Below are 15290 nucleotides of genomic sequence, written 5' to 3'. Positions count from 1 at the left end.
CTTTTCAGCTTGTCATTCTCAAAACAGAAATGTGTAAACTAAAAATGAAATGCAAGGGGAAGAGGAGGTTTGGAGCTAGGTCTGTGAAGATAGAGTGCTTGTTAATTGAGAATGTGCAAGCTCCTCTTACTTCACAGATAGATATGCTCTCCCTCCATTCTCTAAAGGTCTGGAAGGCTCTCTTAGAAGGTGTTGCTACTTGTTGTGGAAGAAAATGGGAGTGCCATGGGAATGACTGCTGGAAGTACTTCTGAATTGCACTGTCACTATGGGAAGGGAGAAGAGTGTGAAAAGTACAGAATAAAATGACTCTGCATCCAGATGATGAATTCTGACTAGTCCTAGTCTGACTAGAAAATGCAGATAGGGCGCCTCTTCCTGTTAATGACAGTGATCTGGTGTATGTCCAAAGCCAGAGCAGTCCACACAGTGATTTTGTCAGGCAATCTAAGCATATTTTGGGAGGACATTACAGCTGACAGTGTCTCCTCATTGATTTACACCAATAGCAAGAGTTCAGTGCTTTGCCAGGGAGGGCGTAGCTTGAATCAAGGGAAGGTTGTTAACTGTGCTTTAGTCCCAGATCCCACCCAATCTTGTGGGTTTTGCTGAGAATGCTATATTTGAAATGCAGCTTTGATAAAGTCAGGCTGCTGAAATTTTAAAATATAAAGTTCTGAAATAATGTCTAAAAGCAAATACCTGTTTATTATAAAGCACAGGAGCACAGAAGGCAAGCTACAGCTGAGGAGTTTTCATCCCTGCTCAAGTTCTGGAAACCCAGGTTTACTAAGTGAACAAAAGTGCAACTGTTTGGCAACCAGTGACATCTAGCTGTCTTCTGTCTTCACGGTGCTCAACTGGCATCTGTATAGGGAAGAGACCAGGTAATTATTTTAATATAAATTATCTACAATTCTTGAGCTATTTGGCAGTTGTAGCAAGCACCATGTGAGTAGCTGATGCTGTACGTGTGCTACAAATACGTTGAATTGTATATTCTTTAGACCAAACATCCCAAATTCAACAACCTTTCTGTGGAGCTTATGTATCTAATTCCTTGGCTCAGTTTTTGTTTGGGTCATGTTTGAGGTTTCCCCTCTTTTCTCACACTCCCTGCTCCTCCCATCTCTTTTGAAACCCAATGTCCAAAACTGGACCCAGGATTTCAGCTGACCCCTTACCTGCACTGAATTGAATGAAGGATTTACTTCACCTCTTGGAGGAAGGAAAGATGACCCTTTTGGTAATAGCACATGCACTACTGGTTTCAGCATAGGTCATCTCACTAGATACTTACCATCATAAATGTCTATAAGTGGGGTTCCTGGAGCAATGGGGATGTTCGGTGTCTCACTGATGATGTTGAGGAGTGATTTGACTTCTGATTCTAGATGCTCCACTGTTTTTATTACCTTCTAATGAAAAAGAAGGAGACAAGTGGAGACGGGTTGGTCAAAGTGTCAAGTGGAAGGAATTGCACCAAATGTGTTACAAGTGCAAATCTAATGTCCCAGTAGTGCTAACAGCGCGTTTCATTTACGTTATGCATTACAGGTTTAAGTTTTTCTTGTGTTATGCTGCCCTCTAGTGGCGTGAAGTATTAAAGCTTCGTTTAGCGTTGGCTTGTTAAGATCTCTGCATTAGAGATGACCTAGAATTTGACTTCTCGGAGGAAGCTTTGCATTACTTTGTTTTTAATTGTCTTGTATTTCTGAGCCACAATCACATTCAAGAAAGAATCTACACAGAAGATGGGGATAGTTGATCAAGTGGAAAGAAGAGGGCCGGGACTGGTGTGAGAGAGAAGTAGCATTGCCATTTGAGGGCCAGCAGCGTGCAGTTTGGCAGCTAGGAATAGTTAGCACTGGACACATGTCCTGAGTTCTTAAGACGATAGGGAAATAAACAAACAAAACACTGCAAAACCAAAACCATGGCAGCTTTTGTAGAATCTTAGTCACTGAGTTCACATTCTTGAGTGTCTGCAGGAGCAAGCAGAAACTCCTCTGTCAGGAGTCACCTGTAGAATTCACATCTAGCCATGAGCAGATGTGAAACTTTATACAGGTATCAGTTCTGAGATTATGTTAAAGGCTGTCATGGTAGGCTTGGATGGGCCAAAATAGGCTTATACATGTCCTGGCTTGCCCAGACATGTCTTTTCTGCTCTCCTTCTGCTGTGGGGTGAAGCAACCACAGGAAAGAGGACAAAGAACCTGGAGCTGCTGAGTCTAGGGACTCTGGCTTGCCCAGACATCTTCCCCTGCTCCCCGTCCTGTGCTGGGGGAAGCAACTGCAGGAAGGGAAAATGGAAGCCCTGGTCAAGCTTGGAAAAGTGCCATTCTGATTGGCTAATCTATGCCCAAGTGCCCATTAGTCTTGGGCTGTATTGATGAAAAGGAACAAGCAGGTACCATGTGTGCTCTGCTGCCTCATTTCATCCAAAACAGCCTGGAAACTCCATTGCCTCAAGTTTACCAGGAGCAGGTTCTAAATGCCTGCATAGCCAGTGTGGCATTGCACCAAGGCTGCACACTGCATTGCATCCTGCCTGCCCCTCTGCAAGGGTTGTGCTCAATTGGGAATCAAGAGGAACCAGGTCCGAGACTATGCCGTAGACTCCCAGCTTCCTGGGAAAAGAGCCTGGGAAACTCCAAAGCCTCTAACGGCTTTGAGACCACCGACAGCAACCTCTCCACATGCTTTGGGCACAGGCTGATACTATTTTGTGAGTAAATAATTAAAGCCTCTGGTAATTCACTAATTGCCTTCTGCCATAAGCAGAAAAGAGCCTCTTGTGTCCATCTAGTGGTATAATTAACCACAAGTGGTTTATTGACCACAAAAATCTTATCTTCCAGTATAATGTTTGTGTTTGCTAGTTACCTCTGAAAGTGTTCTAGTTTTGCCTGTTCCTTGTGTATTTAAGTCTCCAAACTGTGTGTTTTGAACCTTGTCAATAAGTTTTCTGGGGAGATTTAATATTGATAGACCGTGCTCACAGTTATTTAACAATCTTCACCTGGATACCAAGGTTAATATAGATGTGCATAATTTGTGACAAAGGCACAGTTATATACATCAGAAAAGGCTGATCTGTGATAGACATTGGTTACCAATTGGTTGTTTGGAATTCATCAACATATTTCTGGTAATGATGGCTTTATGGGTAGTTACAAACCATGACATCAGAAAAAAAATAGTCACATCTTCAGAATAAAATCAAGAAGGTCAAAAGGATGGGGCAGAAGTCTGGTTAGATCCAGGAGCCAGCACACAACCCTTACCTCTTCAATAACATCCAAGCGTCCATGGATTGTATCATGTTCACGGCACCAGCTTTCTCTTCCCAGACTTCCAGGTAGCATACTGACAGGGTCTGCAACAGCTGGAACAACAGACACAGTTAATTAGCAGGAGCTTTCTGATTTCCTGAAGTATTTTGCCTGCTAAACAGCATCGTTTATGAAAACTAATGTGGGAGTCTCAGGTAGAAATGAAATCTTATCCCAATAAAAATAGCTCTACCTTCATGCTGGGACTGTCTTCTGCCTGTATGCATTGTCACGGCTGGTTGGAACACGGTGTTTTCTCTTGCCAAGGATGTGGTGCTGTTTTGTGTGTTGGTGTTTTCATACTTGGGTAAGGTAAGTTTGTATGTACTCTACAAGTATAAAACCTAAGAATTAGGAAGAGATGCCTCACCTATCAATTCTTCTTGGACTTTCTTCAGGAGTTGGCACGGCAAAGATTTAAAGAGCAGCTGAAAAAGGAAACTGTAGATGTGTGCACAGCTGATGCCATTTGCTTATCAAGTCAGTGTATATGATGCTGTATATGTCACCTCTGTCAGTTATATGTATTTACTTCTTGGTACTCAATGAAGTCTTGGTCTTTGAGCATTTCATTCTGCTGGCTCTACTCTGTGAAAGTCAGTACCTTTGATATCCATGCTTTAATAGAGCCAGTTTCCTTTTCATAACGTTCATACAACATTCAGCAACATTTAGGTTTTAATATGTGTGCATAGAAGTGTTAGGGGAGTGATTTAAATCCTGTTAAGGTGCTACCATGTATTGCACCCTGCAAAGTTAGGTCTTGTTCTTGTTTGAGGCCTCAACAATCCTCAGTGAGGTTTCTCCATGAGAAAGCAACAGTAACTCATTCTGTTGTCCTTTGATTGTGGCAGATAAAAAGGAAACAGCTGGTGTTGAAGGGTGAGAAACCCTAAGAAGACCAGCTACTTTCAGTGCTGTTGTGCAAAGGTAGTTGTTTGGAACTGCAAGCCTATGCTTCACTGCAAGCCTGTGCCAAGATTTCTGGACCACAGGTATCTGCTGATGGCAAACCTGTCAACAAGCATTGTGGCTATTGCAGTTGCATGGAATGAGAGATGTACTTCGAGCTGGAATGGTATCCTTTACATTGGAGGAAGTGGGTGGAGAGGAGGAGAGAATGAAGATGCGATACGATGTGCTGGGTGTTACTTTGAAATGGGTTTGGCGCAGCTTAGTGCGTAGTTTTTGTTTGTTCGTGACGAGATGCTGATGCAGCGTTTCGGGTTCCGCTGCTCGGCTGCCTGTGTTTTCCCGCTGCCCAGCAGGTGGCACTGTTGGGACAGAATCCCCTCGGAGAAGCCTGCTCGAACACCGCAGTGCCTCCAACTCTGCGTGCTTGGCGCTGGCCCTTTCTGTCGCTGCTGTTACTGCTCCTGGTCTGCTGGGAATGGCGTTGCCTTATACCTCAGTGATCAAGGGAACCATGCCAATTCGCACTGGGCTTTTTTGCTTATTTACATTATTTTCCCTTCCCATCATGAGCCATGTAGAGGTAGTGAAATTCTGTGACACAGAAGTTACAAAGGAGGACCAGTCTACAGACCTTGGCTTTTCTAATGACCTAACTCCCATTTCACTGACAGAGATGAACAAAATTTCCACCTTGCCAATATTCTCAGCTCTACCTCTCAGCATCAGGCCTTAGGGCCCAATTCAGCTATATACTGAAGAGTGGAGCAAGTGCAAGCAGAAAACATGGTGATGAGATAACTGTGGATCTGTTGCTGGCTGCTGGGAACGTTCTCAGGTCTAACCACAAGTGAGCTGTGAAAAGAGGCAGCAGAAATTATTGGGTGTGTTAAAAGCAAATGTAAGAATTCAAGAATCCTCCCCAGAAGCTTTTTTTCACTGTATTGACCCAGCCGTAGTGGTCTGGCTCCCAGGGTTAGATGGCAAGTTTGGGTATTGGGCAGAACCACTTGCGTGTGGTTGCTAAAGGTCACAAGTTACCTGTCCTATTCCCTAGAAGTGGAAATGGAAGAGGGTTAATGTTGGCTAACCAAAGTCAGTGTTTGCCACTTCTCTTTCTTTGATCATGTGTTTTATGATACTAGTCCATTAGAGAAAGCTGAGAGCTCTGCTGTAAGAGAAGCAGAGGTAGCTGTTTGTCCTGCCCTAATTGAACTCTTACCCAGTGATTCTCTGGCCTTGCCATACTGCCTCATGGCACAGTGGTCATTCCTATTTGCACTGCACAGGCAGCCCTTTTGCCTTTATCAGCAAACCTTAAACCCACCAAGTGACTTTTTGAAGAAGAAATTCTATAAAGCCTTACCCAAAATGTCACTTCAATCACTGCTTTAGCTTAGCACTCTGTGTGAAAGAGGATTATGCTCAGCACTGTGTAGACTCCTACTCTAGGCAGGAGTAGATAGAGGGGGAGGTTAGATATGATGGATGGCTCTGTCATTTGTTCAAAGCAGCATGTCTTGTGGTAGGTGTGTGTAGCCAGCACAAGGGTTCTGCATCTCACTGTGAGGTGGGCAAAACACTGCACACTTTCTGTACACATGCTTGTCTAAAGAACTAGATAAAGGGGTTGCTGTGAAATGCAGGAGTCAATAGTGCTTAGTTCCTTGGGGAGGTTGGTTTCTATCATCTGATATGGAGACAGACAGTTTTCTAGCACTCAGAGCACATCAGTGCATTACAAACTGCCACGGACTCACGAGTGGGGGAAGAATGTCTCTTCCTGAGAGGACTGAAAGATGTTACCCAGGACTGTGCACAGGTGAGAAGAGTTAGAAACAAGAAAGTGTTTACTTCCCAGACCTCTCAGTATAGAGGTGACAGAAAGCCTTGTCTTGGAGCCCTGTATACCCCTGAAATCCTCTCCTCTGTGGTTTGAATGGGAGAGGAAAAGGCGGGAACAGACCAGTTTGCCCCCTGCCCTGCAGGCGTGAAGGGGGAGAGCAAGAGGGGTGCCCATGCGGTGCCCCCGCTGGGATTGGGCTGGGATTGGCTGTGCCCTTCGCACCCAGGCAGCGCTCACTCTGCTCTTTGTCTAGGGAGGGTATCAATACTGGGGGACTTCCCGCCTTTGGGGTTCCCGCCTCAGAGATCCTGCCTGCCTGAGCGTTCCTGCCCGCCTGAGACTTCCCCCCTACCCCCCCCCCCCCGCCTGGCCTGGGTAGATTCTACAGACAGAGCCCAGCGCTCCAGAGGACTGCTTCACCCTTTAGCATCCTTGGTGCACCTGAATGCCTCTTAACGACGGCCTCAGAAGAGAGAGCGAGAGCACAGGCGGCGGGACCAAGCCAGCCTGACCGTGAGTTACTCTGGCGCAGCTTTATTGTGAAGTGGGAAAGGCTATTCATTTCATAGCTCAAGCCTTCTCCAACTTCTGACTGCCAAAACAGCCAGATTATCTATGGTACCCTGGAGATTTTCTCAAACGAGCTGAATCTGGTAACTAGAACCAAATTAATTTCTGTATCTAGTTTTGGGGGCAGGTTTTGGGGAAAATAAAATAGCTCTATTTTTGTATAGAGTTCCTGACTCGGCCATACTAATCCCCTGCCTCCACAACAGCCCTCTCAGCCAAGGGCCTGGATGTCTCTGTGTGGTTAGTGACTCTCACACTGGAACAAGGCTGTTCTTACTCTTGCCATTGCCCCATCAGCGCCGTTCTGGAACAGGGTACTTCAGATGGGCAGTTGCTGCTGCTGGTTGGGCAGACAGTGCTTTGCTCTGTGTGACTTTCTTCTGTGTCTGAGGCTTGGCTGCCACCAGTCCAGATTGCTATTTTGTTTTCCATCTCTAGCTCTCAACCCACAGCCTTTATCTCTGGGATGGGCTGTTCGCAGGACACATCCGGCCTTTGTACATGTGGCATGCATCTGGGTCACTGTGGTCACGCAAGTCAGCTGAAGCTGTAATTTCCATGTGCTTAAACAGAATCACATGGTGCTTATGGGTACTGCCCTTCTCTGTATTGCAGCTGGCGAAGGAAAATGACACAATCTGCCTTTGGTGCTCACCTTCAGCGGCATCTCAACCTCACCTAATAATAGCAATCATCTCTTAAAGACCGCAAAGAATGGAAGACTGCAGACCGTGTCAGCAGAAGACTGATGGCCTTTGAAGGTACTTCCAAATGCTTGCTCTCTTTTCTCCAAAGAAGCATTCTCTATGTCAAAGCACATGTGTAAATGCAGAAAACATTGACACTAACTTCTGTTCTTCGGTGAAAACTGTTCTCTGAGTGCTGTAGAAGTTACATATTGAAAATGGGTTGGTATTTGCATTTTCTGACCGTTTCAGTAAGCACATAGGGGACATATTTCAATGCCTTAAATATTTGATTTGAAACTTAATTACTTCAGGCAGATACTTGTTGAAACATTTCAGTATGGCAGAGAAAACCTTACCTTTCAGCTAATTTCCCATCTGCAAGTTCACACCTGATGCTTCCTGCAAGTGAGATGTTCAATTCTTGAACTCCATTCTGTTCATTATATTGGTGATTATTTTCCTTTAAGAGTCAGAACTCTGTTGCTCACACTAAGGAAATGACCCTTCTCATCTGAGAGGAAGTCTTCTATGCTACACTGATGGTGCCCACAGAGGTGGGTGGTTCTAGCCGCCCTGTGTTGTGATACAGCCACACAACAGTAGATGGAGCAGGAGAACGGAGAATAGCTGAGTTAGTCGCTAATGAGAATGCTTAGTAGAAGAATATGCTTAGTGTTGGAAAGAAGTAGCATAATGAAGAGTAAAGATGTATGCATCATGGTCAACCCGAATGTACAGAACTTGGTCTTATAGCAGCAGATAGAGAAATGAAGTAAGAAGTAAACCAACCTTAACAAACAGGTTAAAAGACAAAGGTACAAGTTTTAGAGTACCTCTCAAACTCCTCTTCCTCCTTTATATTTGATACATTCCCCCAAGCTCCCAAGATGTTACTTCTACACAATCCTTGAAGTCCCCTGTCTGTCCAGATGCTGTTAAATAGTTAATTTGGATCACTCAGGTAGTTGCTAATGTTACCAAACTGAACAACTGTCTCTTTGCAGTCATTTGCTGATGTTACTAAGACTAACAGAACTGAAGCATTCAATCACACAGTTCTGATAGGAAAAAAGCTTATGAAGACCTAAAGATGCTTTAGTGGTCAAAGTAAAGTTACAGGCTTGATACAGAAATTACTGGGTTGGATTCTTTGGTGTGTGTCAGGGAGAAGGTCAAACAGAGTGAATATGATGTTCTTTATTGGTCTTAAGGTCTATAAAATCCCTTTTGCATCACTCTATGATCAGTGTGGTTTTGAAAGTTAATTAAGAAATAATGTGCTCAGCAGGGAAGGAGGAGGAGTAAACCAAAGCAAGCCACAAGCCAAACAAAAGAAATTGGATCAGGAACCAGGTGGCAAACAAGGAAGCCCAAAATCATGTGATAGGCCAAGATTCATGAGCCCCTGGTACTAATGGAAAGATGCTGAAATAAATCCCTTCCATAACATGAATTATCTGTAGAATTGATTTTACAATATAAATATGTCAGAAAGTCAAGTTCCAAACTTGCAGACCTGGTTCATAGTCTGTTTATCAAGATGTAGAATATGCTGCTAGGAATATTCTTTCAGATCCTAGATCAGTTAAGATTGTGATTTAATGTTAATTTTTTTTCCTGCCAGAAAAAAACCCAACCAAACAAAAACCCAACAACCAAACAAACCAAAGAGAAAATCTCATGCCTCATGGGATACACTGCATCAATGATGGGGGGTCAAGGTATCAGGCTAGCACTTCTCATTGCTGTAACCTGTCTGTCCTATCAACCTGCATGTGAAATGCCATGTTGTGATGTGTTCTGGTCCTATCATGCTTCACCTGGGCTTGTGAAATAGGCAGAATCAGAAATGGGACTTGCTAGATTTTTTGCTGACTAGGAGCTGGCTGCCATGGAGCTCTGTGTAAAGCTGCTTTGTTTGGAGAAAGTTTCTGCTATTGTCATCCCTGTCATTCTCTCCTTTCACAATGGAGCTTTAGCTGTTGCTTACCTAGCGGTGGAGCTTGAGAGGAAGTGTACAAGGCTGGACATAGTTCATGCTGCCAACAGGCACTTTTTACCAGGCACAGCAATATCTGGGGCCATATCTCTCTCTCAGAAGCATAATTACCACTCAAAAAATCCACTTTTCTTCATCTGCTCTGTTGCCATATTTGTGATTCCAAGAAGCACTTCAGATTTTATAGAATCATAATATCAACCAGGTTGGGAGAGACCTCCAAGCTCATCCAGTCCAACCTAGCACCCAGCCCTAGCCAGTCAACTAGACCATGGCACTAAGTGCCTCATCCAGGCTTTGCTTGAACACCTCCAGGGATGGTGACTCCACCACCTCCCTGGGCAGCCCATTCCAATTGTATGTTTTCATTGAATGAAAGGAAGATAACACTAAAATGTTCCTGTGAGGAAGCTGTTGGCTTGGGATATATTTCTGTTATGCTGATTTTCTGAACTAACAGCCAGGGGACATCCTTGTGCATGCTGCTGCAATGGAGAATGACTTCTGGGAACTGGACTGACAAGAGCTATGCAATTTGCAGGTAGGTTACTCTAATTCTTGGTGTTACTTCTGATAGGATACCCTGATACTTTGGGCTGCAAACAAACATTTCCCTTTTTTATTTCCATGTAGATATATGTTTATTTTATAGATAGTAATAATAATAGTAGGTTTCTAGCCAGTAGCTGTGTAAGGCCTATTTATGTGTGAAGAAGGGGAAGAGGAGCTTGTTTAAGCATGTGTAAAGAGCATAAGTTGTGGAATGAGTGAGCTTAAGGCTGGTTTGAGAAGGGATGTGGTGAGATACATGACTATTTGATTATGACCACAAGTTTGTAAGCTTTATGAGAGAATGCCTTTTGGTCTGAGATATGGTTTTGGGCAGAGAGTGAGGTGAGTCTGTGACTTCAGTAGTCAACTCTGTTGCTGTGTAGCTTGCGTATTGGTAAGTTGTGGTAGTAGAAATACAACAGTACAACAGAATAATGTCCTTGCAGCATTTTTTCCCCTAATACTTAAGTCTAAAAGCTTGCTTGAAGAAACATTTTTCTCTAGCAGACCATTCATGTGTTCTGCAGCAACTCGGGAATACATAATAGTGATATATGTATATAGGTATAAGTATATATAGATCATAAATTCAGTCAGGATTGGAAGGGACCACAAGGATCATCTAGTTCCAACCCCCCTGCCATGGGCAGGGACACCTTACTCTAGATCAGGCTGCCCACAGCCTCATCCAGCCTGGCCTTAAACACCTCCAGGATTGAGGCTTCAACCACCTCCCTGGGCGACCCATTCCAGCCTCTCACCACTGTCATGCTGAAGAACTTCCTCCTCACATCCAGCCTGAACCTACCCATCTCCAGCTTTGCTCCATTCCCCCTTGTCTTGTCACTTCCTAATAGCCTGAAAAGTTCCTCCCCAGCTTTTTTATAGGCCCCCTTCAGATACTGGAAGGCCACAATAAGGTCACCTCAGAACCTCCTCTTCTCCAGACTAAGCAGCCCCAACTCTTTCAGTCTGTCCTCCCAGGAGAGGTGCGCACATATATACATGCACACATATATATACATACATACTTACTAGATCCTGGCATTCACAACCAAGACTTAACACTGCTTCAACTGGAGCAGGTAAGGTCTGTTTATAAACACAGTTGCACCATGCAGATGAACATCAGCAGTCCTCTATTTCTAAATCTCTGACCTTTGTATTTATTGAGGTCAATATTAAACTTTACAGGTGGAGGTTACAAAGTCTTAAGAACTTAATGAAAAGCAATAACTTAATAAATCCCTGTATAAATACAGCTATATAAAATCTGTTGGGAGACTCACTTCTGTAGATTCCCCATCCTCAGGTGCTTCATGGTGTTAAGAAACATATTTACACATGAGTACACTTTGTTGTGACAAAGTTTTTTTTTCTCCTTCTTTCTTGGAGCTTGGAAGTGAGTGTTTGCAAAGACTAATCCTTGCTTTGGAGACAATAATGCCAGTAGGTTTCTGTGAGGACAGTAAATACCTATAATGTGGAATATAAGTTAAGCCACTACTAGTTCATTAGTAGAGAAATATGAGTCTAAATATGTTTTAAGATATGGCATCTCTTATAGACTTAATGCAGTAGTGTAATTTGCTGGAGGCAAAATGTTCCATGAGAATGCAGATGGTCAGTCTGGGACAAAATTAGGCTGTTCTGAAGGGAGATAATTCTCTCCAGTTTCTAGGCAGTGGTCTACCTTACAGGTCTTCTTAGCTTTGGTATTGCACATGGATATCAGAGGATCCAAAATATTCTGAGAAGTGGTATTATGTTAGCTGAAGAAAAACATTCTTACACTTGGTTTGCTTGAATATGTAGTTAAAACTGAAGAAAGCCTCTACTGTTTAAAACCAAATCTTGCTTCAGTGTGGAGTATTGAGTAGCAGTTGTCTCCACTGAAGCTATGCTGTTGCTGCCTTCCTAGTACCATGGCCACTATTTGGTTTGCTCAGATAAATGCAGCATGCAGGTGGGGCCAGCCTGCTTTTCTGCTTGGCAGGTACTTGTTTACCTGAGAACTCCAGGTCACCTCTTTGCTACCCATAAACATGCAGCACAGACTTTGCTGTTGGGGTGCTGCACCCTCAGAACGATTTGCCTGGAGGTTTTTGTAAGAAGAGAAGCATGTTTGGTGGGTATTGAATGCTCCAGTGCCCCAGGCTACATTGTACACATAGGAGCAGCACCCCACAAACTAGTCTAGATGAGAGGACAAACTGATCATTATGCTGAAGCACATAGTTTACAACCAGAAGGTCCTTTGTGCCAGCCAGGTCCATCTGAGCTGTCAGAAGGCTGAGCTCTACTGAACATGAGCTTTGTTCATATTGATGGCTGAATGACAACCTAAATTCTGCTTTGGCCAACTTGAACCATTTTTAAGAGGAAAATGTGGGAGTTGGGAGGGAGGATCTATAAGGAGTTAAATTCCCCAACTCAAAAGCAGCCAAGGGAAAATGGAGATTACTTTTTAGAGGCTTGTCAGGCAGCCAGGGTACTCGCCTGGCTGTAGCAGACACAAAATCTCCCATCTCACATGAAGTACACCACTGAGATAGTGAAAATGATTCCCTCTCTGAGAAGCTAGCACCTGACATGATACTGGATACTAGTCTCTCTTGCAGTTTATCAGATACTGCTCTATGTAACTGCATTTTATCTGAGTTTGCAATGATTTCAGCTTGAAACTGTAATTTTGGGGGAATAAGTGAAAACATTCTTCTAGCTGCCACTCCCTCCCCCTTTTTTTTTTCATGTGTGAAGCTCATAAAACTCACAAGAGGACAGTGAGTACTTGTGAAAACAAGTTAGAGTTTCCTTGCCAGTGTATTGATAGTTCAGTTCATCTCTAACAAACATTACAAAGGCAGTCGGGTAGAATGGAGTCAGGGCAATGCAGAGTGACTAGGACTTGGAGGCAGAAGGGACTGTTTTGATTGTAATGTAAACTTACTAGCCTGACTTGAAATACAAACACTGTGTGCTGCAAGAAGTAAGAGCAGAGGGAAAATAAAGCTGGGCTCAGCTATCAGAAAACACCTAATACAAACAGGTTAGAAAGCCAGGTTTGTGGCTACATGGGGACTGGAGAACTAGCTGAAGTGGATAGCTTTCAGTCTCACTGTCAGCTACAATGTGATGACAAGTTATTCCAGGGCTAATCTGCTGTTAATAAAAGTATAATCCAGATGCTAGCTTATCAGATGTTTCATGTTTATACTTCATGCTCCCAAGGCATTTGGAGAAGGTGTTATGTGCCTCAGAATCTCAGCAGTAAGTAACCCAAAGCAGAAGAGCAAAACAGGCGGTGCTGTTACCAGCAAATCTAAAGAGAAGGGTTTGAATAAAGGAAACTCTTTCCCTGTTCACTTGTAGCTTTGGTCTCACAGCTGAGTGGATTAGTATGTATGTTAATAAGACAGAATAATAGTGATGGAAATGCAAGGCAGTGGCTGCAGCCCTTGCGTGTCACTCTGCATTTCTGAACATGCAGTCATAGTCTATCCCACGAAAAGAGAAAATTCTCCACCAAAGCTGTGTGCCTCCAGGATGCACTTTAATAGCAAAACAAGAGGAGTTCTTCCTGTCACAACCTGTATTCCCACAGAATTTCGTCACATGCCCTGTGTCACTTACATATAAAGCTCACAAAATAAGGAATTCTTTACCACCACCTCCTCCCACCTCATACAAAGGCTTCGACCATGCTAAAGTTAAGCTACAGTTTCTGCTTGGCAGGCTTGGAATCACTTACCTAAAAGATCTTGCTCCTGCAGGACTAAAATAAAGGCCAGTGCCCAGAGGCAAAGCATGGTTTCAGCTTCTCCAAGCTGTGCTGTAGTCCTAGTGGAGAGCCCCACAGCCTCCCTCCCCAGTTCACATCAACTACTCCGTCCAGCCGTTCGCGCCAAGGCTTAGCCAGAGAGAGGAGGAAATATGCCCAGGCTGAGCCAAGAATCTTGAGCTGTTCTTTTCTGCTTCCCTCCTTAAAAAAACCCAACCTTCCAGCTCCATACAAAGCCCAGTTACCCAGGCAAGGTGGCAATGGTCCAAGCTCCCCAAAGTTATCTTTTTTTACCCTTCTATTTATTTACACAATCTACATATGGAATGTGCTGAAGAACTTTGGATCCTGTAAATAGAGCAAATGAGGAAAGGAGAAAGGAGGAGGAAGGGATGCCGGGTGTTTCTTCCCGTCTAGAATTCCACCCAGGGTGGGGAAAGCAGGAACAGAGGAAAACACAGTGTCTTTTAGCTGTTGTGAACTCACACGGCTTTTCCCATTACTTGTCATTTGGACGGCTGCAGAATCATGGTTTTGGGGCAGTGTGAAGTATAGCAGTACTGTGGAACTGGCAACCATCTGTGATGCTTTGTGTTTGGACAGTACTGTAGAAGCTCCCGAGGAGCCAGCTGAGCTCTTTTCAGTTTGGCAGGTAATGTGATGTGCAAAGGTGGTGCTGTTGGTGGTATTCTGTGTGCGACTTTTAGCAGGATCTTAAATGTTCAGTATTTGTCCCAAGGGTTTGTTGGTGCTGAATGGGTAAGTGTCAGACTCTGACCCCGTTAGACTTGTGTTTAAAGACATCAGGGAACTTCTTTCCTGGTATTGTTTCTCAGGTTACTTTTGAGTTACCTTTTGCCAAACTGTTGCAAGGAAAATACGAAAGGCCATTAAGGTGTTGTACTTAATCCTAAAGGCTATTGTCTGTCACAAACTCTGTTAAAAACACAGAATCACAGAATGGGATGAGTTGGAGGGGATCTCTGTGGATCATTTTGTCCAACTTCTCTGGATTAAGTGACACAGGATTGTGTCCAGGTGAGTTTTGAAAGTCTTCAGAGCAGGAGAACTCTCAAAGTTAAGAACATTTTCTTTATATTTCACTTGAACTTCTTGTGTTCCACTCTGTGCCTATTGCCCTTTGTCCTAAACTAACGTTGAGAATGAAATGAAAACTAGAAATAGATTTCCTTAGTCTTTACTACCTCTCTAGAAGTAAAAAAAAAAAAAAACCAAACCACCACAAAAATAAAACAAAACAAACAAAAACCCCCAAACCCCAAGTTATTTGAATAATACACCTGAAAGTGACCCTGTAGAGATGTTGTCAAAGAGGGGTGTAGCAAGCTCTGGTATTTGGAGTGAAAGATAACCTGGGTGTTATCTGTGCTTTGGAGAGAGGAGACTGAGAGGCAGAAGAGTGACGGTTTGGGCTGCCGCTTTCTATCACAGTATCACAGTATCACCAAGGTTGGAAGAGACCTCACAGATCATCAAGTCCAACCCTTTACCACAGTGCCCAAGGCTAGACCATGGCACCAAGTGCCACATCCAACCTTGCCTTGAACTGCCCCAGGGACGGCGACTCCACCACCTCCCCGGG

General features: G+C 43.8%; 2 protein-coding genes across 3 annotated transcripts in view; one reads left to right on the top strand and one right to left on the bottom strand.

The window, feature by feature from the left end:
- Positions 1–689: 689 nt before the first annotated feature.
- Positions 690–13951, bottom strand: PLAC9 (placenta associated 9). Its single transcript, XM_064145435.1, has 4 exons — positions 13658–13951; positions 3291–3391; positions 1301–1418; positions 690–867 (listed from the first exon to the last, which is right to left on the bottom strand). Exons 1-4 carry the CDS (start codon positions 13713–13715, stop codon positions 857–859), a joined length of 288 nt encoding a protein of 95 aa, XP_064001505.1. The 5' UTR covers positions 13716–13951; the 3' UTR covers positions 690–856.
- The window catches only part of LOC135176365 (L-threonine ammonia-lyase-like), a 51185-nt gene continuing 43155 nt past the window's right edge, over positions 7261–15290 (top strand). Inside the window, exons 1-2 of one of the 2 annotated variants that reach the window (XM_064145430.1) lie at positions 7261–7427; positions 9815–9895. In XM_064145430.1, the coding sequence (XP_064001500.1) occupies positions 9834–9895 (62 nt within the window). In that variant the 5' untranslated portion in view covers positions 7261–7427; positions 9815–9833. Of the gene's footprint in view, positions 7428–8979; positions 9077–9814; positions 9896–15290 lie in introns of both variants that reach the window. The other variant, XM_064145429.1, reaches the window with a different exon arrangement.

The sequence above is a fragment of the Pogoniulus pusillus genome, chromosome 6, assembly GCF_015220805.1.
Source record: "Pogoniulus pusillus isolate bPogPus1 chromosome 6, bPogPus1.pri, whole genome shotgun sequence".
Classification (NCBI taxonomy): Eukaryota; Metazoa; Chordata; class Aves; order Piciformes; family Lybiidae; genus Pogoniulus; species Pogoniulus pusillus.
The sequence above is the reverse complement of the archived record's forward strand: the minus strand, read 5'-3'. Positions and strand labels throughout refer to the sequence as shown.